This window comes from Ornithodoros turicata, chromosome 4 (assembly GCF_037126465.1).
Source record: "Ornithodoros turicata isolate Travis chromosome 4, ASM3712646v1, whole genome shotgun sequence".
NCBI lineage: Eukaryota > Metazoa > Arthropoda > Arachnida > Ixodida > Argasidae > Ornithodoros > Ornithodoros turicata.
Window position 1 is genome coordinate 82,063,895 of NC_088204.1, and position 26,630 is coordinate 82,090,524.

At 45.8% G+C, this 26,630-nt stretch overlaps 3 protein-coding genes and 1 long non-coding RNA gene across 7 annotated transcripts in view; 2 read left to right on the forward strand and 2 right to left on the reverse strand.

The window, feature by feature from the left end:
- LOC135392133 (pre-mRNA splicing regulator USH1G-like) overlaps nucleotides 1-2,840 on the forward strand; it is a 58,591-nt gene extending 55,751 nt beyond the window's left edge. Inside the window, exons 4-5 of the mRNA XM_064622821.1 lie at nucleotides 681-896; nucleotides 1,724-2,840. Of these exons, the coding sequence (XP_064478891.1) occupies nucleotides 681-896; nucleotides 1,724-2,371 (864 nt within the window). The 3' untranslated portion in view covers nucleotides 2,372-2,840. The remainder of the gene's footprint in view (nucleotides 1-680; nucleotides 897-1,723) is intronic.
- A 364-nt stretch (nucleotides 2,841-3,204) lies between these two features.
- LOC135392134 (uncharacterized) overlaps nucleotides 3,205-26,630 on the forward strand; it is a 40,945-nt gene continuing 17,519 nt past the window's right edge. The window contains exons 1-3 of the long non-coding RNA XR_010422169.1: nucleotides 3,205-3,521; nucleotides 3,853-3,930; nucleotides 14,142-14,197. This is a non-coding gene — a long non-coding RNA (uncharacterized LOC135392134). The remainder of the gene's footprint in view (nucleotides 3,522-3,852; nucleotides 3,931-14,141; nucleotides 14,198-26,630) is intronic.
- On the reverse strand, nucleotides 7,185-25,642 carry LOC135392132 (multiple inositol polyphosphate phosphatase 1-like). 4 transcript variants are annotated; one of them, XM_064622819.1, is made up of 9 exons: nucleotides 25,359-25,642; nucleotides 15,882-16,083; nucleotides 14,801-14,935; nucleotides 13,622-13,732; nucleotides 12,529-12,666; nucleotides 12,016-12,098; nucleotides 11,197-11,314; nucleotides 9,542-9,746; nucleotides 7,185-9,395 (listed from the first exon to the last, which is right to left on the reverse strand). In XM_064622819.1, the coding sequence occupies exons 1-9, from the start codon at nucleotides 25,386-25,388 to the stop codon at nucleotides 9,029-9,031; spliced, it is 1,389 nt and encodes a 462-aa protein (XP_064478889.1). In that variant the 5' UTR covers nucleotides 25,389-25,642; the 3' UTR covers nucleotides 7,185-9,028. The 4 variants fall into 4 exon arrangements, with proteins under 4 accessions (XP_064478889.1, XP_064478888.1, XP_064478887.1 ...); XM_064622818.1 differs by lacking the exon at nucleotides 25,359-25,642 and adding an exon at nucleotides 17,433-17,563; XM_064622817.1 differs by lacking the exon at nucleotides 25,359-25,642 and adding an exon at nucleotides 16,949-17,208.
- On the reverse strand, nucleotides 18,495-23,154 carry LOC135393555 (alpha-(1,3)-fucosyltransferase C-like). The gene is made up of 2 exons (XM_064623964.1): nucleotides 23,049-23,154; nucleotides 18,495-21,195 (listed from the first exon to the last, which is right to left on the reverse strand). Exon 2 carries the CDS (start codon nucleotides 21,168-21,170, stop codon nucleotides 20,112-20,114), a length of 1,059 nt encoding a protein of 352 aa, XP_064480034.1. The 5' UTR covers nucleotides 21,171-21,195; nucleotides 23,049-23,154; the 3' UTR covers nucleotides 18,495-20,111.

Consider the following 26,630-nt stretch of genomic DNA (forward strand, 5'->3'; position numbering starts at 1 on the left):
ATCGAAAGCACCGGGAGGAGGTGCTGCAAAAAATGGGAGGGGGGCACAGTTACGCTACAACGGCTTCAGGTATCGTTGCAGACACGCGTGTAATGCTGAAATAACAAAGGCCCCCATGTAAGGGAGGCTCAGGATAAAAAGGGAGGGGATATCTCCAAACATTTGAGGGGTGTTGCGGGCGGGTGTAGTGTCGGACCTAGACTTTTGACGCAATCTCAAACACATAGGCTAACGTTTCTTCGGCGTTGGCGTCTGCGTAGGCCACACTGTCGCACGTTACGGTTACATCTGACGGCGACTGTACAAGGTCGTGTTACTAGTCATAGTTCATACCAACTGGTACCGCTGTTGTCGTGGAATGGATTACAGCGTTTGCTCCGGGAACCACGCCGCAAATAAAGAACAGAAAAAGAAACAGGAAGAAGGACATAAAGCGCGACACAATTAAAATATCTAAAACTGTTATATTATACCATAGCAAATATCGTGTCATTTCGTATCATGGAGTAAAGAAAATATACTTCAAGCAATCCCTTTCAATTTATTTCCAAACTAGAGATATTCTAAATTTGTCCCGGATTACAGCACATCAGTGCTCCAGCGGCAACGCGATCCTTGCAGGGCGAGAAAGTGCCAAATCCTTGTTGAAGAGATTTCTTTTTGTCCCGCATAATGTATAGGGTGATATGGGGACGCTGAACGGTGGTACGACCATCATTCCCATCAATGGAATCCGGAAGGACTCCCATCTTCTGTATCAGACACCAAAGTTCTCGGACATCGTCAGCAATAATTCGACGACAGTTTCAAGCAAGAAAGGGCTCGGAGCTGTCTCCAAGAAGATCATCCTCAAGAAACAAAGCGATGCCAGCAGCAATGGTTCTGGAGAGTTCAAGGTGAGATTGATTTTATAATAATGGTGATCCTTATTTCTTGACATTCAAGGGAAGCCCATGTATGAAACCGATACCACTATGTTTGGCATCGGCCTACAATCTACTTGGCTAATCCTCTTCGTCCGAAAAATGCTTAGATATTGAACGAACGAATTTTAGAGGTCAGCGCTGCTTCCGCAGCTGCAGAAGCTCAACACCACCCAGAAGAGAGGAAGGCCTCCGAACGGCAACAAAAAGTCGAGCAAAAATGATTTACAACAGACAATGCCGGCCAGGCATCATCTGCGATTTTGCCGTGTCAGTGTTGCGTTGCCATACCATGGTCAGTGGTTCACGAGGAATGAAACGACACAAAAGTTTCGACATCGACTGGAACGGAGGCGACGGCACCGACAAATAACAGTTTCATATGATCCCTGAATCTCAAGGGGATGTTACCTTATGTGGAGATTACTTTTTGGTTGTTATAGTTGTAGCATACTCAAGGAAATAGCGTGTTCGCGCTGGGGACGCGCTAAACGCAAAATCACGTTGGTCGCATGCGCAGTACTAAAAAGTTGACTCCTGTAACTCAACCAGCAACATTGTCCCAGGGTTTTCATAGAGACATCACCGAGCAGGAGCAACGCTTCGCCTGCAGCCGATGTCTTTTATTAGAGAAGTCCTCGATTAACGGGCGCGGATGCTATAGACGTGCAGTAGACAAGAAGCGAGTGACTTTCAAACATAATCTTTTTGTCCTGGGTAGCACACTGTACATTCAGTGAAATTAATAAACACAGAACAAAGAAAGATGAGTATATTCAACATTTGATTTTCGTCCCCAGGTCCGTGGCGTCGAATCCGACGGCAAGAAGTCTATCCGATCCCTCACAGGGCTTCGACGTGACACCGAAGTCCTATTCGTCCCCAAAGCCGGCGAAGACGCCAACGGCAATCGCTTGCCCCGCCTCAAAGATGTCTTCGACGCCACCAGCGAACTATCACGGGCCATCAGCGAACCGGACTTCAAGCGTGCCGGCGACGTGGAACCGGGGAGCATATTCGAACGGCCGGGATTCGGCAGCGTCGCTTTCCGGAACTCCATCTCTGGAACTCTCCTCTCCTTACCCACGTGTCGAATGGACGAAGAAGACGAAGACGATGGGGAAGAATCGGTCGCTCCGTCTGACAGCGTTGTCGACAGCATTGGCTCAGCCGGAAGCCTCGCGCAGAGGACGAAGCCTTGGGACGAGGACGAAGACGAGTCCGAGACGATGCCTGTCTTGGCCTTTTTGTCCGCCCACGGTTTGACCGAGTATATACCGTTGTTTACGCACGAGAAAGTTGACCTGGAAGCCTTGATGTTGCTCGGCGAAGATGATCTCAAGTCTATGGGAGTTCCTCTAGGTCCTCGGAAGAAGCTGTTGAGAGCCATCGAGTTGAGGAGGGACGCTTTGGAGGACCCTGGGGAAGTCCTAGACTCCAAGTTGTGAAAGGACTGGACCCGTTTCGTTTCGTCTCTGGAAAGTTTGTGCCATTTATTTTGTCGAAGGAACACTGTTGTGTAAAACTCTCAACCAGTTCGAGGACCTTCTTGTGTGGCGGTTCCATCTGGAGGTGTGAACAGGACTTTCTGCTTGTGTTCCTAGTTTCCTTAACACATAGGGTAGATATATAGCCACTTGTAGTATACGTGATAGCACACAGTGTTCACCACAATAAGCCAGGATGCCACCAAATTATAGGTTGGGTTGGCCCATATCAGGCGGGCACCTATGCCAAAGGATAGTCGTATCACAGCAAAGAAATGTGCACTTCACTGCAAAAATGACTCATGAATCGTGATAGGCACACGGTTGTGTGTTCTATGCCAGAATGAGCTGTTCTTCAAGAGAGACTTCTGGATATGTTCCAGACAAGTGTAGTCCCAGTTGTCATATGTAAATATGAAGTGTTTTTGGACAAAACTTCCTGCTGTCTTCCTTGCAAGGGTGTTTCACAGTTCCAACAAAATGTAAAAAGAACGTGGCAGATCGATGAGACTTGGGAAGGTCAAGTTCGGCTAACATAGGCAATTTTGGTTTTGGTTTCAGCGAGGAAGATATCTTAATTTCCGAGCTACATCACTTTCTAAAGTCAGCAGGAATCTGCGACCCCCTGCGTATCGCGCGACCGGCGTCCCTAAATTCTACCTACAGGCGCCGCCACTAACTGTGTACCGCTCAAATAGTTTACGTAGCAGACGACAGGAGGGCTGCCATTTTCTCTGCCGTTGTCGTCTGCTGAACACCTGAGGTCCTAGAGTGCAGGCAGAGTAGTATAGTTCATTGCTCTTTATAGTCATTTACGTTACAGTCCGTATGGTTGATACACTCAAACACTGCGAGCCTTCTTTGTCAGAAACTTCTCAGTTGTACTTACTCGACCTAGGGCCAATACGACCGATGCTAGGGAAAATTCAAGGACATCCCAGCATTCCCCGGTCGCCGTTCAGTGAGAGAGTTCTTCTAAACATGGCGGCCTGTCGTGCACGCGGCGCATCGTTCCCCGCGTTTACGAACATTTCAAAGTAGATTATACGGCAATATTCGTTATCGCAGCCGATCGACACACTTTTGCAGACGCCACAGATACAGAGGAACAGTGAGTACATCGCACCAGTTAAGAAATAGGTAGAATCAAAATGCTGCAGAGAGGATTAGGCTTACTGGAGCAGTTATCGCCGGTACTTGTCATTGTACCTCACTCTGCGTGTGACCGACAACGCGTTTTAGTAAGATATTGATAAGATTACAATTGAGATATTGAAGCATGTTGTCGTAGCACCCCAAAAAAGACAGTTTTCTGATACCTAGTGATTAACGATTAGTACCGATTAACGTAAATTTGATAGCAATATCATTGGGAGATCGCGCGTGGTCGCCATGTTCGGATGCGTTTCTTGATCTGCTGCGTCTTTGTTCTCGACATACAGTTCGCGTTAGTTGGAACACCTCTGGCGCTTTGCTGACATTTACCCAGGACACACATTGTCGATGCTGCTGCAATTGAGGTAAGATATTTTCCGGGATACTTTTGGTAAATAAAGCTTCGTGTCGTTAATCTGGGATTGCCGAGTAACTGCCAAGGAAACAATGGCGGGTGAAAGAATTTACCCAACAAACGCAGTAAAAAAGAAAGCACGTAACCTATACGCGCAGATTTTGGGGGTAGGACTTAGTTTTCATGTACTGTGGATTGTTGGAACTCGGGTTTCTTTTGGAGGGAGCCACAACGCATTGGTAGAATAGGTAGTGGTTGGAACTCGGTCGGTACAGTTCTGCTGGTACTTTTCACCAGTGATTTATCCAGAACACCCCAACATCCCCCCTCCAATTTTGTTTTTCTGTACGACATAGCTGAAATGATGACCCCTGTCTTTTTTTTGCTACCCTCCCCCACCCCCATGTCTGTTATTCTGGATAAGCTACTGCTCTTCACTCTTGCTATATATCGTTACGTTTAGTTGACGCTTGCGAAGTTCTCTAGGTTAGCGCGAAGTGGAATGAAGCAAATGGCGTCGCCGAAACGTCCAGTGTGTTCCATAGTAATATTCAAGGAGCATGGAAGGACTGGAGAATAAATATTTCGGGAGAACTTGAAGTTAGAGTTACAAGTCCTGGGACACATATTCGCACAAAAATTATGAATGTAGCGCGCAATGCTTGACCGCAAGAGAGCTTTCAATCTTGCGGGCTGCTCGGCCCTCCCCTCGGCCCTGGGCTGTCAGTCAGGCTGCAACGTCATGACGAGCGCCTTCTTTCTTTCTTTTTGCCGTCGCATTTCGCCCCGTCCGTGCCGCGTATCGACTGTTCGCTTTCACTAGCAGATTCTCGGTGGCCAATGAAAAGTGCTCTGTCACCTGACGTCACGGGACGCGAGGAGCCGGTGGGCGAGGTGGCCGCCGGTGCACGATCTCTTGGAAAGCGATTTTTTCGGCGAGTTCGCACCTCCTAAAGGAAATGTTTCGCGTCACGGTTCCTTAAGGATGTATGCTTATATAATAATAATAATAATTATTATTATTTATTTATTTCCACATAGTATAACATGTGGCGGGAACTGTGAAAAAAAGTCACCTTGGTGACTTGACGAGCTCACAGCTCCCGTGTATATGACGCAGTAACAAAAAAAAAGTATGTTCCAGGTGCTTTCCATGCTCTTTTCAGACGGGAAGGCTGGGATTTGCGAAGGATTTTCACTCAGGGGTGTGTGGCTAGAATTCACTAGGATATGGGAAGCAACCACCCATCTCGTCTGACTTTTCTTCTTCAGTGGGTGGGTGTTTTTTTTTTCTTTTTTTTTGGGGGGTGGGGGTGGGGGCGGGTGGGTGTTAGTGGACACAGAGCACGTGAGGGTGCTAGAACATACCATGGTTCGGGGGAAGTTTCCACACCCAACACGGGGTATTACGTGCGGTAGCGTATTCTGGGAAAAAGAAGGCCTTTCTTTGCTGTATCATTCTTAGAGAAGCCGTACCGGATTATTTTGTGGGATAAACGACAAAATAATTTTGGAGGTCAGTAAGGTGTTGCCATACCAACAGAGTATTAGGTGGTCTGTGCTGAATACAACGGAGCACTTCGACTTGTCTCGAGGTAGAAGTATACATGATCAGCAAGTAGAATTTTCCACATAGTCATCGAATCCTGCATCCTCCTTCCCCCGTTTCTGAATGACTGGACCTAATTTCAGAATGCGAGTGGTGCCCCTTCTTGGTGTGGACCAGGCAGGCGATGATTCAGGATTTTTCTGAGCATGGGGGTCCAGCAGCGTATGCAGCATATGGTATGCTGCATATTCTGCCTATAGGGTCAATTGAGTAACTCTGAGACAACCAGGCACAGATCTAGATGGGGGTCTGGATGCCCGGACTCTCCTCTCAATTTCTGTCTTCACATACTGTTTGTAATGCGTTAGCATTAGAGTCCTCGCAACGAAAGAATCGCGGCGTGGTCTGTCTATAGCCACGGCGCGGCGTGCATGTGCGGTGAGTGAAGAGGGAAGGAGAGCGCGACGCGTCGGCACTCAGCAGTGCAGCGGTGGTGGTCGACCGGTTCATACGGGTCTGGCGTGGGCGCGCCATGAGTTGTGAAAGCTGTGCGGAGGAGCGGCGGCGGCTGAGGCTGCGAGACGGCGCAGCCACGCTGAATCGGAGGAAGCCCGAAAGTCTCGTTTGGCTATGGACGCTGTGTTGCCTTAGCGTTTGTGAAGGGTCGTTTAAGGGTTGTGTAGCGTTGTGAAGGGGGGTTCCCAAAGCGTTTCCAAGTTTTAATGCTGACGCATTTCCGTCTGATCCACCAATGGATCGACCATGATATATATATATATATATATAATTTTTTTTTTTTGCTGAGGTGGTGTCAGGACATCCAGTTCCCCGTATATACCCCTGAACACGGGGGATTAGACCGAGCTACTTTTACTTACGAGTACTTTTCATGCTGCGCCCCCCTGACCCTGAACTGGACATGAAAGCAGAAGGGAAAGTGGTCTCCCTCTTTTGCTCTTCTAGATGTGAACTGCCACTTCATCCACAAAGAATAAAGGTAATACAAAGAGAAACAATGATTAGGAATATGCTTGCTCATTATGTAGTAGTATTGCGAATAAAGACCAAATGTAATAATATACTTAGTATTGCAACATGGCTCATTTGGTTTTATGGTATGTTGGCTCAAGATGTACAAAAATATTTGTACATCTTTGTACATACTTGTACATCCCAGCGCAGAGGGTGTACACGCTCCCTGTTTTTTTTGCAACACCCCATGACATTTCTGAGATTGCCCAGTACAGCTCGGCTGGCAAAACACATATCCGTATTCATGTACCACCTTGCTTACATCAAAAAGGAAACTTGTACAACTGAAATATGGCAGCCGTAGAAAAAGCCAGACAGAGGCAGATGTTGAACCATGCATATCTTGATTGCCAGTCGAGTGCATGAACCACTATGCTACGCTGGCATGTCTTTTTTTTTTTTTTTCAAATACGGTAAGCTCTTTATTACATTTCGTCCTGCTCAGCAGCATCTGTTTTCTGAACAGAACCCCCCCCCATACTCACTCTCTTCATATTATTGCGTACATATTTTCTCATACACACACACACACACATAGAACACAAGTATGAGGCAGCGGCAGCTGGTGCACAGGAAAAACTGCGAGAGGCCCAAACATGGTCAGATGGGCACATATCACCCTATAGCCGCACCTACACCAAGCATTAGACCAGAAATCGGCGAATAAGCAGGAGTGATAGATGTTCTTTCAAAAACTGATTTATTCGGAGGCGCGTACTGATTGCTAGCAGAATAACAGTGCTGGTCATAGGGATGATATCTGATATCAAAATATTCATATCATAAAATACTGCATCCTATAACATTATTGTGCACGAATATTAATCTGTTACAAGTATTATTCCGGATATCATAATTAAGTCACGTTAGTCATTGCGGGACTTTGAAACACGGATCATCCTCTGCAAAGGCACTGCTGGAAGGCTCCAAGCAACCGAGTGTTAACTCTAGACAGCAGGGAGCACAAATCTCACGCAAGCAGCAACGGCGTTTTTCTCAATATACTTTCCTTTTTTCTGTAAACTATGCTTGCTACAGAAATGTGCTCAAAGGGTGTTTATAGCTTCTGTACTTCTGGACACAATCCCCTCCCTCACTTCAATCACAAGCTCTGTAAACAAAGAAAAGAAAAACGCTTATTTGCACTGCCGAGATCGTAAATTCAAATTCTCTTCATTCCCGCTCTATAGTGTCCAGCCAACCTGCCAGGGCTTGCCATTCGACGCCCCCTCTGACGAGGGCGCCCAGGGTGGCTGCCCCTCTCGCCCCCCCCCCCCCCCCCCCCATCGCTATGGCTGTTGGGAGTAGACCCAAGGCTTCTGGTTCAATCTACCACAGTGTTACTTTCAGAAGCCCAAGCACGGGCGGGGGTCATAATTACAGTTATGTCATAACAGCTTTACATATCATTACTGACATGTTTCTAAAGCTGACATAGCAGGGTCCCCCCCATTGGGGGTGCACAGGTCGAAAAGGGGGGTGTTGCCGAACGTTCAAGGGGGAGTTGGGGTGGGTAGGGGGGTATGGATAAATCACTGATCTACCTTCACCAGATCACAAAATTTTCCACTTTTCAAGACTGTTCATAAAAGGTAGTTGACAGCGTGCAAAACGATTTCTGCCTCTATCTTGTTTTTTGGACATTGCTCACATTAAGAAGCAGCTACAGCTCTCCCAAGCATGAGAAAAGAAGAAAAAAGGGGAAAAGCACGTCATGGAAAACCTTGCTACTTGCTGAGCCACGCGACCAGTATGGTAAAATGTGGTGGTAAAATGTTATCATACACTGCAATGAAACGTTCAAAGAATATATTACAGTCAAACTCCTTTATAGCGAACACCTTTTTAACGAAAATACCACTACAGCGAAATTTTTTTGCGGTCCCGCTGGAGCCTATAGGTCCAATAATGGACATCCTTTTTAACGAAAATAGCTTTACTGCGAACTTTTTTTGCTGTCCCCTGAGCTTCGTTGTAAAGGAGTTTGACTGTATAGCCTTGGCTTACAGGGCTTGATCTACATAATTAGTTCTTTGTTCATGACTGGCACACAGTATGGCAACGTGTAATTGGTACTATGAAACATGGCTGACAACGATAATGCCCGTTGGTTTGCTTTTGCTGCACTTCATCAGATATGCATCTTCAGTCTCCAACTTTGTCCAACTTAAAGTAGAAGAATTATTAAATAAATAAAAAGATTGAAGTTTTCCAACTGTCTTCAAACTCACAAATGTGTGACGTGACAATGACCCTGACGCTTACTTGCGCAAGTTCTGTGCATACGATGCCACTAAAATGCGTATCAACCATCTCACAGCGATTCTTTACAGGTGGCCCTGCACATCTAGACTTAGAAGCTTCGACACAAAAGTGGCAAGGTAATTGTAGTACCTATATTTCTTTATCAATAGTGCAGCGTCGCAAACGGGACAATTTTTGCGCCCACCCACAAAGTGGGTCTGGCAACATTGTACATCTTCCTGAGAAATTATTTGAGCACCTAGAACACTCCCGTCACACTATACTACTCGAGGCCACAAATGTCGTCGAACGAACACGTCTCCGCGACGTTTCCGTAGAGGGACACGAACGTCTTCAGCGGACAGTGCATGGACGGACACCCGGGCACTTGCTGAAGCTGTTCGTTGAGAAACGTGGCGACCACATCGTCCTCCGCACCACTGCACTTGTAGAGTACAAAGGCCAGGTTGGCATTGAAAGGGCACATGTAGCTCGAACGCCACTTGCGGGATGTCTGCCCGCAGTACTGGTCGGCTCGCAGGGGCGACTCGTCGCGGAGGAAACCCATCCGCGCGACCACTTTCTTGAATCCGCCGGCATGCGAGAAGTAGAGCATCTTTGTCGGTTGATCTGGAACTTCCGACGCATTCCTGCGATTGTGAAGGTGGATGAAAGTAAGCTTGTGCGACGGTCGTACCTGTGTTCTTACTATCTGGGCCCTTGTTACCCTGTACATCGTACCCAGTCTGTATTGCGCTAGTTCGCTACTTCCTTCGCAAACTTTTTTTCCCCTCACCTTAGCCTGTAGATAAGCTCTCTGACGACGGGGCACGCCTGAGCATAGTTGAGTTCCCTTCCGTAACCGTCCTTATAATAGTCGTCTAGGTCTTCTCTGAACTCCAAGACCTTCCAATCGTCCTCCGTGAGCGCCGTGCACCAGGGGGAGTCGTTCAGAATTGCATAGTCAAACATGCAGGCTCTGGTTATCATCTTCAGCGAGGCTGCAAAAATGATATTGCACCGTGAAATTACAGAACGTAAACTACAGTATTCAAACAGTTTGAGGGTCGCAAGGTTTACGACTGCGCGCGGATTCTGCAGAAATGGCGGACAGGATGCTCTGGAAAAGTAAACTCCGGTTGCGGTTGTTATTGCGCTCCAATATGCGGAATTGGTCTTTGCGATGACGTACACGAAGCACAAGCTATCAGTATGCTATAATTTTTATACTAACAAATTTTTACGATTAATATTTTGGCAACCGCACCTGACCGCAACGCCAACCGATGACCTTCGCACCTTGTAGTACAGTCAAACTCCTTTATAACGAAACTCAAGAGGTCGTGCAGAAGTATCGTTGTTGAGGAAAATTTGTTGAAGAGGATGTGCACCAAATTCAGGTGGTACAAAATCGTATATATCTACGAGTAGGGATAGGGCATAGTGAGACGTAGTCTAGAAAGCTTTGTCTCGACTAACCTCTCCTAAACACAAGTAAGAAGCCAAACGAAACATAATCTTTATTTCATGTAGCAACTTTTTATTCCTACGTATTTGTATCAGCTTTGATCCACTACAGCATGATTGCGACATTTGTTCGGCAAAAATGGGCTGGTGACGTCTTCAAAATATGTCTGCTACTTGCTTGTAGGGTTCAAAATAGCATTAAACTAGTTGGAGTTGGCGTAGTATGATACGCACGAACCGGAATCCTTCCCAACATCACACATTTTCCCTGTCCACCGTCAATTCCTTCGAGCACAGAAATCTTCTCCCCTAGCACGTTGCATGGCATCATGTTACGCGAGTCAGTGGTAAAAAATGCGGGTTTTTACTGGTTGCCCTTTGTGATAGCGTCGGTGACGTTGACCTTATTTTTTTGGTGGTGACCGGAAGCAATGGGAAGTCCCATCCGGGAGAGAACAGACGGGGGCGCGACATACCGTTCGCTGTTCTGATGCGGATCTTCTTCGTATGGGTTAGAACTTCGTGAAACAGACCCGAAGATCACTTTGCTGTTCCCTCATATTCGTTGTAAATGCGCGAAAATTACGCTAGTCCTACGGAGGTCTGTCAAGATAAAAATTCGTTGTAGCGTTCTTTTGGATAATAAAGTGTTTGTTCCGAAGGAATTTGACTGTACTTGCAGTGCAGGCTCGCAAACTTGTGCTAGCTCGTTGCAAATTCCTGCGACTACTACGACTGAATATGGGTATATATAGGTTTCATATTGTATTGCGTTACAAAACTGATAAGCGAACGATAAAACAGATTGGCGATGTTTTGCGTAAAGTACTTTCCTTTTTGACAAGTAAGCACCGCGTCATTTCGAGTATATTTGCAAATGTCGAGTAAATATGGAGAACAACGGAGTTTGACCCAGAACATTCTGGCCCTGTTTTTAGCGCAGGCACTAATGCGGAGACAACAAAGTGAAAAAATGATACGTGCTTCTGTTGATGCTGACTCCGAGCCTCCAGGAAACAGTGTCCAGAAGAGCCTTCATGTATGCTCCCTTTTCAAACTTTTCAACCTCTTCAGTTGCCTTGTCATTTGCCAACTTTTTTTTCTGCAACACATCCTCTATGTTCATTCTAAGTGACCTTGGGTTTTAATGCCTCAGCTGTCAGTCTGAACAATAGGTCAGCCAATTCTGGCTCATCATGGCCATCATTCCGTCACATCACAACACGAGGGATGATGCGCTGTTGAATGATTGGCCGTGATGTGATGTTGAGTGATGGGTTATGACAGTGGCGTAGCCAGGAAAACGTTTCGGGATGGCTCTATGGGGGACTTCACATGAGGGAGGAGGATTTCATCCTCGTTTCCCTCTCTGAAGTGCCCTATGAATGAAAGGAATGGTTGGGGGGACTATGCTACTGGGCTATGATTGATGTGATGCGGAATGACTGAATATGATGCTGACGTTTAATGATATACTGTTAGTAAGCCCTACGATGATGCGATGTTGAACTAATTTCTAGAGAAGTGCCAACCCATTATGTGAACCACACCATTAGATTTCGGGAGGGGTTCTATGGGAACTTTTCATCGGGGAGCGGGTTTCGCCCTCACTTTCCCTCTCCCAAATTCACTTCCAAAGGTACAATTTTGGAGGGGGGGGGGGTTTGAATCTCCCAACCACCCCGCCTTGGGTACGCCACTGAACCGCACATTTTGAACAACCATTTACAGAGACAAGGATCACAGGACATAGACGGAAGAAGGACCACAAAATGTTACAATGTGTCGGGCTTTGAAACTCACCTTTTGCCGTTTACTACATTCCTTGTGGAACTGCAGAAGTGCATCTTGAGGGCCGCCGAGGTTATTTACGGCTCTTTCGTAGTCTAGAAATTTGAATAACACGTGACAGTGACATAAATTGATGGAAACTGCCCAGAATTTAAAAGGAAAAAGGAATACAGTTCGACCCACACGTTAGAGGGAGGAAAGTTTTTCCGAGACAAACTGTTATACCTTGCAGCATTCTTCAATTTCGCTCAATTTTGCACCTCGATGCCACAAACGGCATCGTCGTCTGACGTTGCAGAGACCACAGTTGCCAGATCGGCTTGCCGAGTCATATTTGCACTTTCTTCACGATTGCAGGTTGACCACTTATTTATGGAGAATATTGCCCCGTGGTCGTCCCCGTTCGGATAAATATTGCGCATTACAAACGACTACGAGACGCAAAAAGTTAAGAGAGGGGGAGAGAGAAATGATGCTTATGACTTGAAGCTTTTGGTGCAAAGGTAACTAGAGGAAATAGCCCACCTTCTTTGGTCAGTAGTTCTCGAAGAAATGCCTTTGCTGTCTCCAACGTCCGGTTTCGACTAGTGAACCCTACCGTGTAGTCTTTCGGGTCGTAGGGCTTTTCAAAGAGCGTTGGGAACCGCTTCTTGAACCTGCGAACTGTAGCACGCTGGTTAAATTATGTGGGATTCTTTCACGCAGCTGTTTGCACAATTTATTATTAGCCCGTATACACAACGTGCGTTATGCAAATGAGGAGAGGTACGATTATTGTTTTTATAGTTAGTGACCTTATGTTGCGTAACAATCATGGTGATGAGCAGTGCCATCACGGTCAGTCTGGATTAAATTTGCCCGTCAGAGAGATCTTTGGTGCCGGAACTGAGTGGGAACATCTGCGGAAAGTACTTGTTTTCCCTCCGCTGTACGCTTTTAGCAAATGCAATAATGACATCATTTGAGAGGTCTAAAAATAAACGCAGCCATTTGCATAAAAATTTGACCAGATTGTTTTGAGGTTTTCTGTTAGTGTCCATGATTCTGTCTAACGTATCTGAACGCTCAGAGTGCACTAAGCTCTGAAACTCAAGCCTTGCTTGTCAATGGGCTTGAGTGACTCCCGTTTCAGTGGTGCACTCAAAAGAGTTCCGCGCAAGCGGGCCCTGCTGTAGTACAGTGCAGCGTGTAATCGCAAAAATATAATATGCAGCGACAGTTTGTAAAAATATTATGAAACAAATTACGATTAAAGGACCATCAGGGTTCTACACCACATCTGGGAAAAGTTGATGCCCAAGCAGCACATCTTGGCCCGATATTGGTCCAATATTGGCAATACCGGCCCAATATTGGACCAATACATATTGGACTGATATTGGCAATACGGCCCAATATTGGACCAATACATATTGGACTGATATTGGCAATATTTGTGCAATATCGGTCCAATATTGGGCCGACATTGCCAATATTAGTTCAATATTGGGCCAAGCTGTTGTGCTGCTTGGGTGACGACAATGATAGTTTTGGAAGCATCTATCCAAGTATCTATTTTAGTATAGCCTTTGGGCTACGAAAATTTCATATTTTGCGTTTGCATCCTGCAGTCAGGTACCTTGCTCAAAGACAACATCTTCGCCCGATTTGGATATCCGGTTGTCATCGTCCGGGACGAAACTGGGCGTCCAGTTTCCTAACCTTTCCACGTCTTTTGGGCAGATGTGGGCTGAAAGAGAGGCATTCGAGTCAGCGTTTTCTGTCAGAAAGTGCAGGTAATCGGAGAGAATTATTAGAGAGAATGGGAAAACAACATAAAAACACATTTTGCACTTGGTAATAAGAACTAAGATCCCCCAAGAAAGTTCATTTGTTGACTGGATTTCTTTTGCCAGCTTTTATTGCTGGAGTCTCTCTTTTTCCTCAGTCCCGAGGAAATGTTCCCCTCTTTGGATTTACACCAGCTTGCTTGCATCCTACTTCTGTGTTGAAACTAAACACCACACCTGTCCACTGCCAATAGCCCATTCCAATAACCAATAGGCACAGACACAAGGTTTAACGTGAGTTATGTGTCAGTGTCAATATTAAGATCTCTCAACTGCTTCTCTTATTTTCATTTTCTATTTATTTTGTAGGCCTTCACACATGCGAGATGAAGTGAGTTGGACAGACATCATCTGACGTATCATGTGTAAGTATGACACATATCTTGTTCGACTGATTGGCAGCATGGTCTAGAGTCACTGCTGTAGCTGACGTAGATCTGTTTCCGACACTGTGAAGTAACTGAAGCGAGTAAGTGAACTGTCAAGTAACTGAAGCAAGCAAGTAAACTGCGGAGTAACGAGGTTTTTCAATAAGAAATGTGACAAATTGTTTTTACACAAAAAGAAGGTCTTCCTTTTGTGCGCAAAAATTACGGGACACACACATTTCCCGGAGGACAATGCTGGGCTGCACCGTTAATGGTCTGCAATAGGCTAGGCGGACCATTGGATTTGGAGACTTACTAAATGCACACCACGATGGTCTGGTTTACAGATAGTTTGTGCCATGTTCTGATCAGAAGATAGGCAGGAATTTCGCGCCATCATATGGCATATGGTGCGTGATATCGAATAATGCAAGTTATACGTAGAACATTTTTTAGATTCCAATACGATACAATATAACACGAGAATACAATAGAAATACAGTAGAATGGGGAATGAATAGGCTGAGAAAATACAATAGGCAATGTTTGCACGTGCAGCGATTGCAAAGATGAAGTTACGAATGGAAAATGTGAACTTACTCTTCTTGTCTTTAAAAGCATCCTGGATGGCACTAAGGACCCTGGGAAGTCCATCTCCCATTTCTATGATATTGTCACGATCCGGGTACCGGGTGGTATGCCGTTGTAACAGGAATAATGCGTGTGCCTTGCAACCTGCCATACGGGACCAATTTCTATAGTTATCATCAGTGATGGCCACTAACTACTTCTACAGTAGTTTAACTATAACTACTAACTACTTTGCGATTGAGTAGTTTAACTAGTAGTTCAACTACTTTTCAGGGGAGTAGTTAAAACTACTTTTTTAACTACTGCAATGTAGTTTAACTACATCCATAACTACTTAATGTTGTCCATCAACACCAATCCCTTGTAGTGTTCTTGGACACCTAAATATGAATCACGAGCAATGATAAACTTTGGCTCAAGCCGTTGCTACGATCGTCAAATACAAGGCTTGCGGCGAAATTCTTTCTGTGCCTATGCGATAAACTAAGTTGCAGAATTATTTTGCAGCAAGTGAGGCTTCACTTGACAAGCATTAAAAGTGAAGATTTAGTACACACGCACGACACAATTGCTCTGCACCTCCGTTCTCATCAAACAAGTAGCTCAAGGTAAAAGTCAGAAGCACAATCGTGCCGTAAAGCTTGCGGCAAAATCGGAAGTAGTTGGCGCCTTCAGTAACCTAACTACTGTAGTTAACTACTTAAAATAGTAGTTTAACTAGTAGCTGCCACTACATTTCTGCAAGTAGTTCATAACTACTTTTTAACTACAATCAGGTAGTTTAACTAGTAGTTTAACTACATGTAGTTAACTACTGGCCATCACTGGTTATCATACTACATCGAAACTATGCAGCGTAGCTATAGTCCTCTGAACAATTTGTGGGAATGTGTAACGTTAACTGACCGCATTTATAATTCGTGCACTAAATCTGAATCACGTTGATTTATAAAACTAAATCCAAGAAATATAATTTTTTTTAGTTTGCGGTGGCACTTCAAAAAACAAATGCTGCATTATGCACTGATCGCCTCGTTGGTCGATTATTGTATATAAGGATCACGAGCTACTCTGCAAACGAGGTGCTTACCAGGTACAACAAATTCTGCAACATTGTTGAGCTTTTGGTCTTCCACCAGAACCCTGTAATCTGTCTTTGTGCTGTAATAGCGGTACGGCCTTGGATTGTCATGGTAACACGTCACATCGCGTCTCGACGGGTAGCATGCTGTGCTGTCTTTCTTCAGAAGTAGATAGAGCAGGACACCCGCTATAATCAGGACGGTACCAACCTGGAAGTCACGGAAGTTACCTTTTAGTAGCACTATTGAGGTCAGTTTCAGTGCAAGTCTATGTTCTCGATGCAGCGACTGGCATTAATCCTGGCCGTAATAGCCAAATATGGAGTCCGTAACATAGCCACGGAAAGCCAGTGCCCTGCCAAAATGTGGAAGAATATGGTAACGTAAAATAACATCAGTCTGCTCGTGTGAAGTACGGGGTTTGAATAAACAACTTTGGAACGAGTAAAGTACAGGTTATGAACTGGCACACGTGGGCAGTCATATGATGAAGGTGAAGTACAATATAATCCATATCATTTTCATCTTAAAGGAGTACGACATCTGCAGTATATGATGTTGTGGTATTTTGGTAAAATATATTATATTCATATCTGATAATTTTTTGGAGGGGAGGGGGTGCAAGAACGATGGGGCTGGGGGTATTAGCGGTGTGGGTGCCAGAAAAATCTCCTATTAGAAGACACCTCAACAGCACCTAGCGCGCCATTCGTATGCTGAGATTGCGATACAGCTAACTTCAAAACCAATATCGCAAAAAACGTCCACCGGATGCGTCCGTCGTGAAGGGACAGATATCTGTCTAATCCAAAGTTTACACCATTGATCGCGCTCTTCAAGCTGTTTCAGAATTCTGTGAGCCGGGCACCTTTATGTGCTTGTAACCTCAAAGGTAGAGAACACTGGCAGAAAGCATGAACTTACCGAAGTATTATTCATAGGCTCGGCTCGAGAATAACCAAAAAGAAACACTCTACAAATGTTCTAATCAATGCAAAAAGCTCAGATCAAATGTGGGAAAGGAGTATGCAATAACTGATATCAATTTCGAGAACCAAATGGGATCCAGTCTTACCAATAGTATTATAAATAGTAGCTCGATATTCGACTTCACGCGCGCCGGGCTGTCACTCGCAGACGACACCGGCGCAGACGATGGCTTTACTTCACCATTCCGAATATTTTCGTTTCCGTTTACTTTTGCCTGCGATGGTTTCCTACGCAGCATGCGGTTTACCTGTTACATTACACGTGTCATGTAAGAACACTTGAGCGAGAGCGCGTCTTCATTCGCAAACTGAAAAGCCGAAAGTGTTTATTACAGTGTTGCCAAACGAGCGGAGCGTGGGCACTAAATTCCCTGACAATATTTACGGCAGAGCAACTAAAGCACGTTCTTTTAGCGTGTTTAGAAACAACGAAATTAATATAAGGCCATGCACGTCGATGATTAATGTAAATGGCGCTGGTATCCATTACGCATCAGAGTTGTGAGCGTTTGTAAGCTTTGTGAAATTGTATTTCCCGTATAAGCCGCAGTAGAGAGCAAGTTGACTTACAGCCTTGAATTCGGACATGCAAGCGTACTTAGTTCGGTAGTAGACAGCTTGGATTTTGTTTGGATTTAAACATCCTCCATCGGTGTAAATAATCATGTCCATGGGACGCAAAATGAAAAACCGTTCGAACAGCTGTGCGTGTTTGATTCGTGCAGCGCGTGACTTTTAGATAGAAACACGCATACAGGCCTGAGTTTTCTTTTCTCAGCGACTCATGACTTGAACTTGTCCAAGAATATAAGCCTAACCAGCAGTTGGTAGAATGGCTAGCTACATGTAGCACGCTACCTAGCATTTGTTAATTAGGAACATAATCCAGGAACGACGCCAACGCTTCGATGCTGACAGAAGTCGCAGACACTATAAAATATCCCGTGATCCCCCCCAGGGAGGGCCTTAGTTATCTTCAGACACAGGTCAGCAATTCTGCATAAAGCTGTTGTAGGACGTAACCAGCGGCGTAGCCAGACTATTACGGGAGGGATTCTATATGGGACATTACTTGAGAGGAGGATTCTCCTTCGTCTCCCTCCTTCAAATGTAAACTACCAAAGGTACCATTTCGTGGGAGGGGGGGGGGGGGGGTGAACACCCGGATCCAGGATTTGTCTGAGGGAGCTGTCCTGCCTTGGAGGGCACCCTGTTACACTACATAAGGGCAACTGAAACTGTATATAACGACAGACATTGAGGGCGGGTCAGGAACCTTCCCCCCCCCCCCCCCCCCTAGATCCATCCCCGACTGTAATTATGATACTTCCTTCCGATTTTTTTGTTTTGTTTGTTATCTCCCCTGCCGTGCTTGCGATTCTGAATACAGCACTGATAGAGCAGTATATCACGAAACAGTTGCCGTATGCCTGACGGGAAAGTAGCGATCCTAGGAGCTGCGGCCTCATAGAAGACATGAACCTGGACTCGTCAAACCTTCGTTTTGGTATGCTAAAAATGGCCATCGTCCATTTATATACCGGAAAGGTCATGCCAAGGTGACGTAGTGGATGCATATTTTTTAAAGCGTGCATAAATAATAATAATAATAATAAAAAACTGCGACAGCTGTACAGATATCATTTCACCAGATTTTATATGGGCAACCATAGAAGGACAACATGCAACAACAACATGAATGACGATGGATGAGGTGATTCACCGCAACAATTGCGGTACCATACCTCAGTGCATGTGGGTTAATATGTGAGTGGGATGACGATGAAAACGAGCATATAACGAGCACATTTTCATTTCCGTTATCAGTTTCTGGTAATGGAACGGCTGTTATAGAGCTGCGGGAGGACAGCCCAATCAGTTCTGTCAGCACACCGTTTAGCCCAATTAAGGTTTTGCTTCGGTGTTACACATCTTGCAGGACTTTAAAAAAAAAATTCAGGAACTTGTCTTGTACACAAGTAATTTCGCTTCGAAGGGATCCGTAAACCTCGCAGTATTAAAACAAAACAAAAAAGATTGGCTCGCGTCCTCGTGGTATGTGGTGGAATCTGTTGTATATAGGTCACATGTGCTGGCGTCGTGAGTTATGCGGACTGGAACGATCGTAAGCGACGGATGCATTGTGAAGATCCCATATTGCGCTTCCCGTACTCTGGTGTGATATTCGGGAAGTAACTGATGTCATTGCGCCCACCAGGAATAGCCATTACCCGAATTCCATACCGGAGGATCATTTTCGTTTCCGTTTCTGTTTCCGGTAACGGAGTATCGTGGTATGCGTTTTCGTTATCGTTGCGCCATCTCATATTTCGGTAATATACCGTTTCAGTTTCCGTTCCCTGGGGCCAATCACTGTTTAGGTTCGTCCATAGCTTTATAAGACCACGTTGAAGTGAGCACGTAACCACGCTGTACTGCCAACGATGACCCTATAAAGCTACGAGCGTTTGACCCAATGCCCAAAGATGCTGGTAATTGCGCGTGTGTGTGTGTGCATGCGAATTTGTGGGGGAGTTACGCGCATCACCTTGCGGATGATAAATAAGAAAGAAAAAAGAAACACATCACCGCTCGCTAGGACACCTCCGCCAGCTCCGAATGCTCTCTGAGGAAGACAGACGAACTGAGCAACTTGCATTAAAAAAGAAAAAAAAGAGAAAGAAACCGTTCTTGAAGGAATGGAGCCCTCATAATACCCTATGACTGATGGATGCGATACTTCGCAACCCGGAGAACGTTGGTGCGCAATGTGTTTTACTGAGTGTTTCGCGAAGAGCAGGAACAGTGAAATGAGCTCTGGCGCATCTGGCCCTGTACTTCGAGTATTGCGTCACCGTCCGTTGATGGTATCCTTTTCCTCCACAGTAGTATTTAACAGCGAATAAAGAAGGTAATAGGTATCGATATGTCTTTGTCAGAAATGTCTAATCGAATAAACTCGTGTGGGTTTGTTGTATCCGGGAGGCAGGATTTTATGACTGTTTGTAGTTTGAGCAGTTAAGCTGTAACTGACTTCAGCAATTCCGATCTGCGTAACGTGTGGGCCTGGTCTTTCTTTGCCGGGTCTAGTCCGGAACGGGATGAAAAATGGCGACCCGTGGCAATCTCTTCTCAATTAACACATATCTCGCTTCTTATTTCTTGATGCTCTCGCGTTGGGAGGTACATACGACGACAGGGCTTCCCTTACAGACAGTACTTCATATTTAAATAAATATATATATATATTCACGGCTGGGACCTCTCCCACGATCTACAACGGGCGTCCTCGTAGAGCCACTTTTTAAAATCGTAATACGTGAATAGTTTCCCAGACGCGTGAAGACTATGCATCTTTGTACACAGCTTGCAGGCCAGATTCTCGTACTTTAACCGATACTTACTTTTCCACGTCAAGTACGACTGGAAAGCGTCGCGGTCTCCGGCAACGTACGAGAGATATCTGCCCAGTTCCGCGGGAGAATCAAAGTCCAGAGCATTAATATAAGACATACGGGGTGCAACGGACGTGTAGTTGGCGCCACCTAGTACAACGGGAACGATGTCGTATTTCAGAGGCCTATAGAACTTTTCGGTGGCATAGTCCGTGCAGATGGAGTTCTCGAAGGCCAAATAGAAGTAGTACTTGTTGGCTATCTTCTGGTAACACGTATCGGACGCTTTTGGTTCGCACGTCAGATTGCCGCAGCGCCCGTACACGTCTACGGGAACGGTCTTCCTCAGTTCCGCAACGTAACTTTCCCGACGGCTTTGCGTCTTGCAATTGGATACGAACCACGCCGCGAATCCCGTTTTGTTGGTCGCCTTAGGCTTTCGCGGCTTGGCTCGTCTTGGCTCGAATGTGTACCCGTACTGAGACGGGACGTCGGAATCGAGACGGTACGTTAGGGTGACGTTGAAGATTCCTCGCAGACGGTCCAGGATGGCGGACGCCATGTGGGTCGGAGGTTCCAGGCTGAAAAAGATCCAACGCTGGTCGGGATGTCGATACACTGGCATGTCCTCTAACGACATGTCCTTCCCGTGAAACAAAACAGCGCCGCTAGTGTAAATGTTGCGGCGGTCTCTGGTATAGATGCACGAATAAGGACAGGTCTCGTCGACTATGTCCTCTGGGAAGTAAGGGTAGGATGTCTTGCCGCACCATTTCGTCCACAGGAGGATGGTCATGGGGTCGGTTGCTATGGTAACTGTATGGCGTGTCAGGCGAGTGAGAAAGGTGTAAATGAGAGAGAAGGATAGGAATACCCCGACGAGCAGACACCATTTCTTGGAGTTCTTCTTCATGTTTCCATTTTGAAAAAATCGGGATCTGAAAACACGAATGAAAGAAGTGATTCATCTTGGAATATTTGAATGTGTCTGAAAGCCGCACTTGACACACGTCGTGCGATGGGTTTGCATTATGCATAACCGAAATTTGTTGGATATTAGTGGAGTACGCTTCGCTCCAATAGCCAAAGTGGTGACACTCGATCGGATAATTCCATGACGAGGCGTTGTCCTACGCGGCACACTATTGAGGAAGGAATAATAACTTTTCTACGTATCGCTGTTGGCCAGATAGGAAGAAACTTCTGCGTCGAGCTCTGACGTCAGAGAAGCGAGGACCTCGGCTATTCCTATTGGTCCTCGCAAGCACGTGACCTCTCGCCGCCTCACTGACTGAGATGCCTGCCCTGATGTCCATCTATATTCTCCTCTCAGATGCAAAACTAACTTTGAATGCAACCGCTGCCGTCCTTTACGATTATCCCCTACGACTTTGGGCGCAGGCCCCCATTAAGAGGAATACATTTTTCTCAAAACGTCAGGTCTGAGCACGAACGTTGAGGAAACGAATCAGTGCTCTCCTCAGTAGCCTTGTCAGTGCTCTATGCGCGCACGAGCAGAGCTGAGGACAGTACCACTGCCAAAGCTGAACCATCTCCTGAACCCTCGTCCTATAGCGGACTTAGTAACCGTCAATAAGAAACTGAGCTCTTTCTTAGTACATTCAACGAATAAATCATAAAAGGAAATTATACTTATACTGGCATGTTATGCACGTGTGTGACCACGTTTTTACTACTCTCTTCCAACTACCCTTTAAAGTGTTAGCAATATTGACGAATATAGAATAGGCAAGCGGGTAACTAACCTCATCGATCACAGTTGTCTCGCGACGTAAAGCCCTAAATTAGTGTTAACCTCATCATACATTAGATAGAATGGTACGAATAATGTTGTTAGCCTCGTAGTTAAGGAAATATCGAACAAGATATCGTCCTTCTGTATTTCATTGGCCGACATTACTCGAGAAGTATTGCACACACACGCATAGCACTAACCAACCATAACCCAAGCAAGAAAGGCGTCCCGAACAACATGTATAGCCTAACCTAACCCAACTGTATGTTTATCCGTGGCTTCTTGAGGCGCTGTTGATCTATAGCATATTCTGATTACCGCCATGCGAGTAGAATGTTATGATCGCAAGCAGGATATGCAGGTGAAGTTTACGCAATTCGTGGCCTTCCTCCACACATGGCCTTGTTTCTTTCATGAAGCTTAGAAGACGGCGAAGAGCCGTCTTGCGTAATAACAGTTGTAACAGCAACTGTAGTTACTTTTCTGGGGAAGCAACTCGATCGTAGTTGTAAAATGGAACTGTGACGAAGCCACTCAGATAGTGCCATATTTTTGCGCGCACGAGCTCCCTTTGTCGTTCTTTAGAATGTTATACCGCGAAAGCCTAGCTCCTGCCTGTTGAATGACATTTGACTGAAGCGATGGAAGCTTACTTCTTAGGGAGCTATGTCATTGCGACTCGACAATACAAGTGCTAAAATTAAGCACTGCTTCTTAAAAGGCAACTTAACTCGTTTACTGTTGCTGCAGCTGGCTACACTTCGAAAAAAAGAAAAAAAGAAAGAAAAAAGAAACCTAGCTGTAACTCAGTTACTATCTGGACGCAGTAACTCCAACTTCGTCGTAACTAACTCATGAGTCATGCAAGCATTTTAGATTCGTAAGCACTCTGCTGCACGAAGAACATAACTTGTATTCTTTTCTAGTACAACTCTAGTTTTAGTAGTAGACCAAATAAAGGTCCTACGTGTAATAAATATTCCGTTATTTACGGTTCAATGTGAAAACCAGGAGAAAAAGTAACGTTCAACTTACCCGAATGAGAAGAGTATTTATCTGCACAGCCCGCGGAGGGGGCCGTCTAGTAATCAGCTTCCTCTGACAGGAAGGGGGAGGTGTTGGAGAAATGAACGTGTGTTTATATGTACGTGCCGTCTTCTCCGCTAACGTAAAGACAGACCGTTTCGTATGTGCTTTCAGTGTCTGGGGTTCGATCTGTGAACCACTTGGGGGCGAGCATCCACTTACATAAACTTCCTTTGGCTTCCCATCCTCGTATCGTTCCCACGGAGAGTGTCCGTTTACTTTCCTTCTCCATCTCTCTCTCTGTGTTTAGTTGTAGTTGCAATAAAGAAGTCAACCTGTGCGGACGTGTGTGAGCGTGTAGTCCGTCTCGAAACGACGTATCCACGGATGGCACCCTTACTGCTTGCCTCTTCCCGGCGCATTTAGCCCTTTAGAGCTACAGGAGGAAAAGATAGCTGGAATCCGTTAAAAATCGTGGCTGCAACTAATGCCTGCCGGTCAATGGAACCGATGGGGTTTCTTCAAGAAAAAGTACCCCATATGTAACGCAGCCAAAGCGTAATAAAAAGTCGCTCTCCGGGAGGTGGTTTCCTCACTCGTGACATCACTGTCAACATAATTACGTGACACATAATACATCTTTAAGCTGGTTTGGAAATTAAATTTGGCAATGCGTCTGCAACAATAACAACAATTAAATTATGAATGAGGATACCACGGGGTGTCTCTTCGCTTTGCGGGGCAGTCCTCATAGGGGCACGTGGATTGATATGATTTGATGAGTGAGCATGACACACGCCAACGGAAGCATCTGGGCAACGGCTTAGAGTTCGTCCAGTGGCTGTGAGAAAAGCCCGGCGCTGAAGAGCGGCATTTCGCCAAAGTCCAAGAACCTTGGATGTGCTGAATGGTCTTCTGCCGATGGTTTCTAGTTCACGTGTCGTTCATTCGTGAACTGTCGGCGCGCCGCATGAGGATTTGTTCAATGGTGGCCCGGACAGCGCAGGTTTTGCACAGCGTTCAGTTGTGCTGGAGCTCAACCGATAGCAGAACAAAGGGTTAAAGGGCGACGTTCAGCCGCACTCGACGGCCCAATAGACATGAATATGGCGGGGGAAGTCTGCTTCGCACACTGAAGGACAGTGCGTTGTCAACCGCGTGGAGGAACGACCACCGTGTGATATCTTGACGAATGCACGTGTGCAAACTGTGCGTGACTGGGCATCGCTTCTCGTTCAACGCTCGCTCGTTCTCGAGTCCTGTTTCAGTCGAGTGAGTCATTCTAAAAATTGGCCGCCTTTCGCCCCTTGCCTTTCATGCTGTGTGTTCTTCTTAGGTTTTGCAATTCAAGTTTCTTCTTCGCTCAGCCCACGAATATCGGAATAGCAAGTCCTGGCCACGTCGGGACTGTCATCTCCATGTTTTTTTCTGTCTAAATAACTCCCTGAGCCAGCGAATATTTCGAAACAGCGCTAACTTATTAAGTCAGCTGAGCGCATTCGCAATGGAGGTTGCACAGAACGGGTTTACATCTTTCGGTATGGTAGCCCAAGTGGAAAGCTAAACGTTAGCGTTACAAAATTCAGTGTAAGGGTACAGTGTAATTCCTTATCAGACGAAGTAAATGAACTTATTGAAGGAAATATCGTTTAGAGGAAGCGCATCACGGCTGGCCCTCATCACCATTGTGGATTACGAAGAAACTGGAAAGAAGAGGGTTGACCCCCACAGCAAGTACGGAAGCCACGAAAAATAAGATAAAGTAAAGTGCGTAGCTATATGCGAGAAATGCTGTCAAATGCTGCACAAATTTCACGAGCCGCGACGCACCCGGGGATTTTTTTCAGAACCCCCTCACACCCCTGTGCACCCCTCTCCCGCAAAGACCTCACCCCCAAGTTTTGTGGTAGGAATATTTACATACCACCAAAGATGATCAAAATCTTGAGCAAATTCCTGGTCACATATTTGTTAAATAGTCGCTGTCAGTTTTTTTCTTAAAATAAACTTCTCCGCTTATCGGATATTTTTTTCATGATGATTTGTTACCAACTTGCCCACATTTCGCCTCTGACACCGTTACAGCGTCCGAAGCGACAAAAAAATATATAAAAAAGAAATATAACTGAATACAACTTTCTCTAACGAGCATAGTTACACGTTTGTTTGGACGCAATGGCAAAACTTGTTCGCATTCTTATCGTCATCGACTTATCATAATCACTATCGTGCCGCCCTCATTGAACAGCACAACTAAACAGTACTACAGACACTAGGTCTCAAAATTACCACCAGAAGTCACTGGAATCGTAAACTCACCGCAATTATCCTGATCAGCTTCCAGTTCATCTTGAACGAATTCCAATTATCGATCTTTTTCAGGCACCACACAAGACCTTCTTGTCACGCACCAGCTTTCTTATCGACAGTCTTTTTTTTTTATCAGCACCACCCGCCAGATCCTCCTTCCTGGTGCGACACCACCCCAAAAGAGAAGCAACAAAGTTCACAGGGAAGCCACGATATATCCCACGGTACTTTAGCACAGGGAATGATGTCGTCCGGTGACGGTAAGCGGGCTTAGCGCAACGCCGGCGACGCTTTGAGAGAGTGAGCGAAATGGATGGGAGAGGAGGTGTACGGTGGGCGAACGAGTGTGGAAAAAGTGACATTTGCATTGGTAATCGGACCCGAACGACGCCTTTTTAGGATGTTGCGGAATCAAGTAGGAAAAGGCACAGACCGCCGGTGTTATACGAATAGAAGGATTATGCTGTTTAGCTGGAGGGGAGGAATAGCAGATTCGCTTGCTATTTGCGATGATGACTGGAGAGAAAAACATGGATATGTGGCATACATCAAGGGGCTACTTCAGAGAGTGCGTAAAAGCATATGAAGGCGCTGAAAGGGAATTTCCTCTCGCTTGAATGAGAGTTACATTGACAGCAGTGCGAACGATGTGACGTTCGTAATTTTTGCGAGAAGGAATACGCGCTTTCTCGCCTCTCTCCTTCTCAAGAAGCGCGACGGCACCCCATAGAGGTACCCCGATTGGTCTCCGCAAACGGTTTTCCGGGATGACTGTGTACCCCAGGGTTGTTACGGAATGCTGGTTCCATTCGTTGCGTTAGTGTAGCCCGGATGAAGAAGCACAACTACGTCCGTTCGATGAAGGTGAAAAACACACTCTGACTTTATTCTATACAGAACCAGAAACTCTCACAAGGAGAGAGAAAGGAGGGGGAACGGAAATGCCAGACTAAACAAACTCGGAGCCGAGATCATCTTCGACTTCGATCCGATTTCACCCTGGCGTGGTGGGTCTCGGGGTCAGGTACACAAACTCGGTGCGTAATATGTGGTGTCTGGTTCGCAGTCCCCTGAAGGGGCCTCACACAACGGGGTGTCTACCAACCTGGAAAACGGGGAATTATCGGAGAATTTTGATGCGACTGGAAAAGTCAGGGAATTGTCAAGGAATAGACCTCTCCCTGTTTGTGAACATAATATCGCGTCCCGTGATTCCAGTGCCTTCTAAGCCTCGTTTATTCAGCCAGCGTGTATGCCTCTGTACCTGCTCCGCGTACCAGA

Coding starts and splice junctions, on each gene's coding strand:
- LOC135392132 (XM_064622817.1), bottom strand. CDS start 17,101: ATGCTGCGTAGGAAACCATCGCAGGCAAAAGTAAACGGAAACGAAAAT. Junction 12,099..12,528: donor AGAACTACTGACCAAAGAAG/GTGGGCTATTTC, acceptor TCAAATTTCTAG/ACTACGAAAGAGCCGTAAAT. Junction 9,396..9,541: donor GAGCTTATCTACAGGCTAAG/GTGAGGGGAAAA, acceptor TCACAATCGCAG/GAATGCGTCGGAAGTTCCAG.
- LOC135393555 (XM_064623964.1), bottom strand. CDS start 21,170: ATGAAGAAGAACTCCAAGAAATGGTGTCTGCTCGTCGGGGTATTCCTA.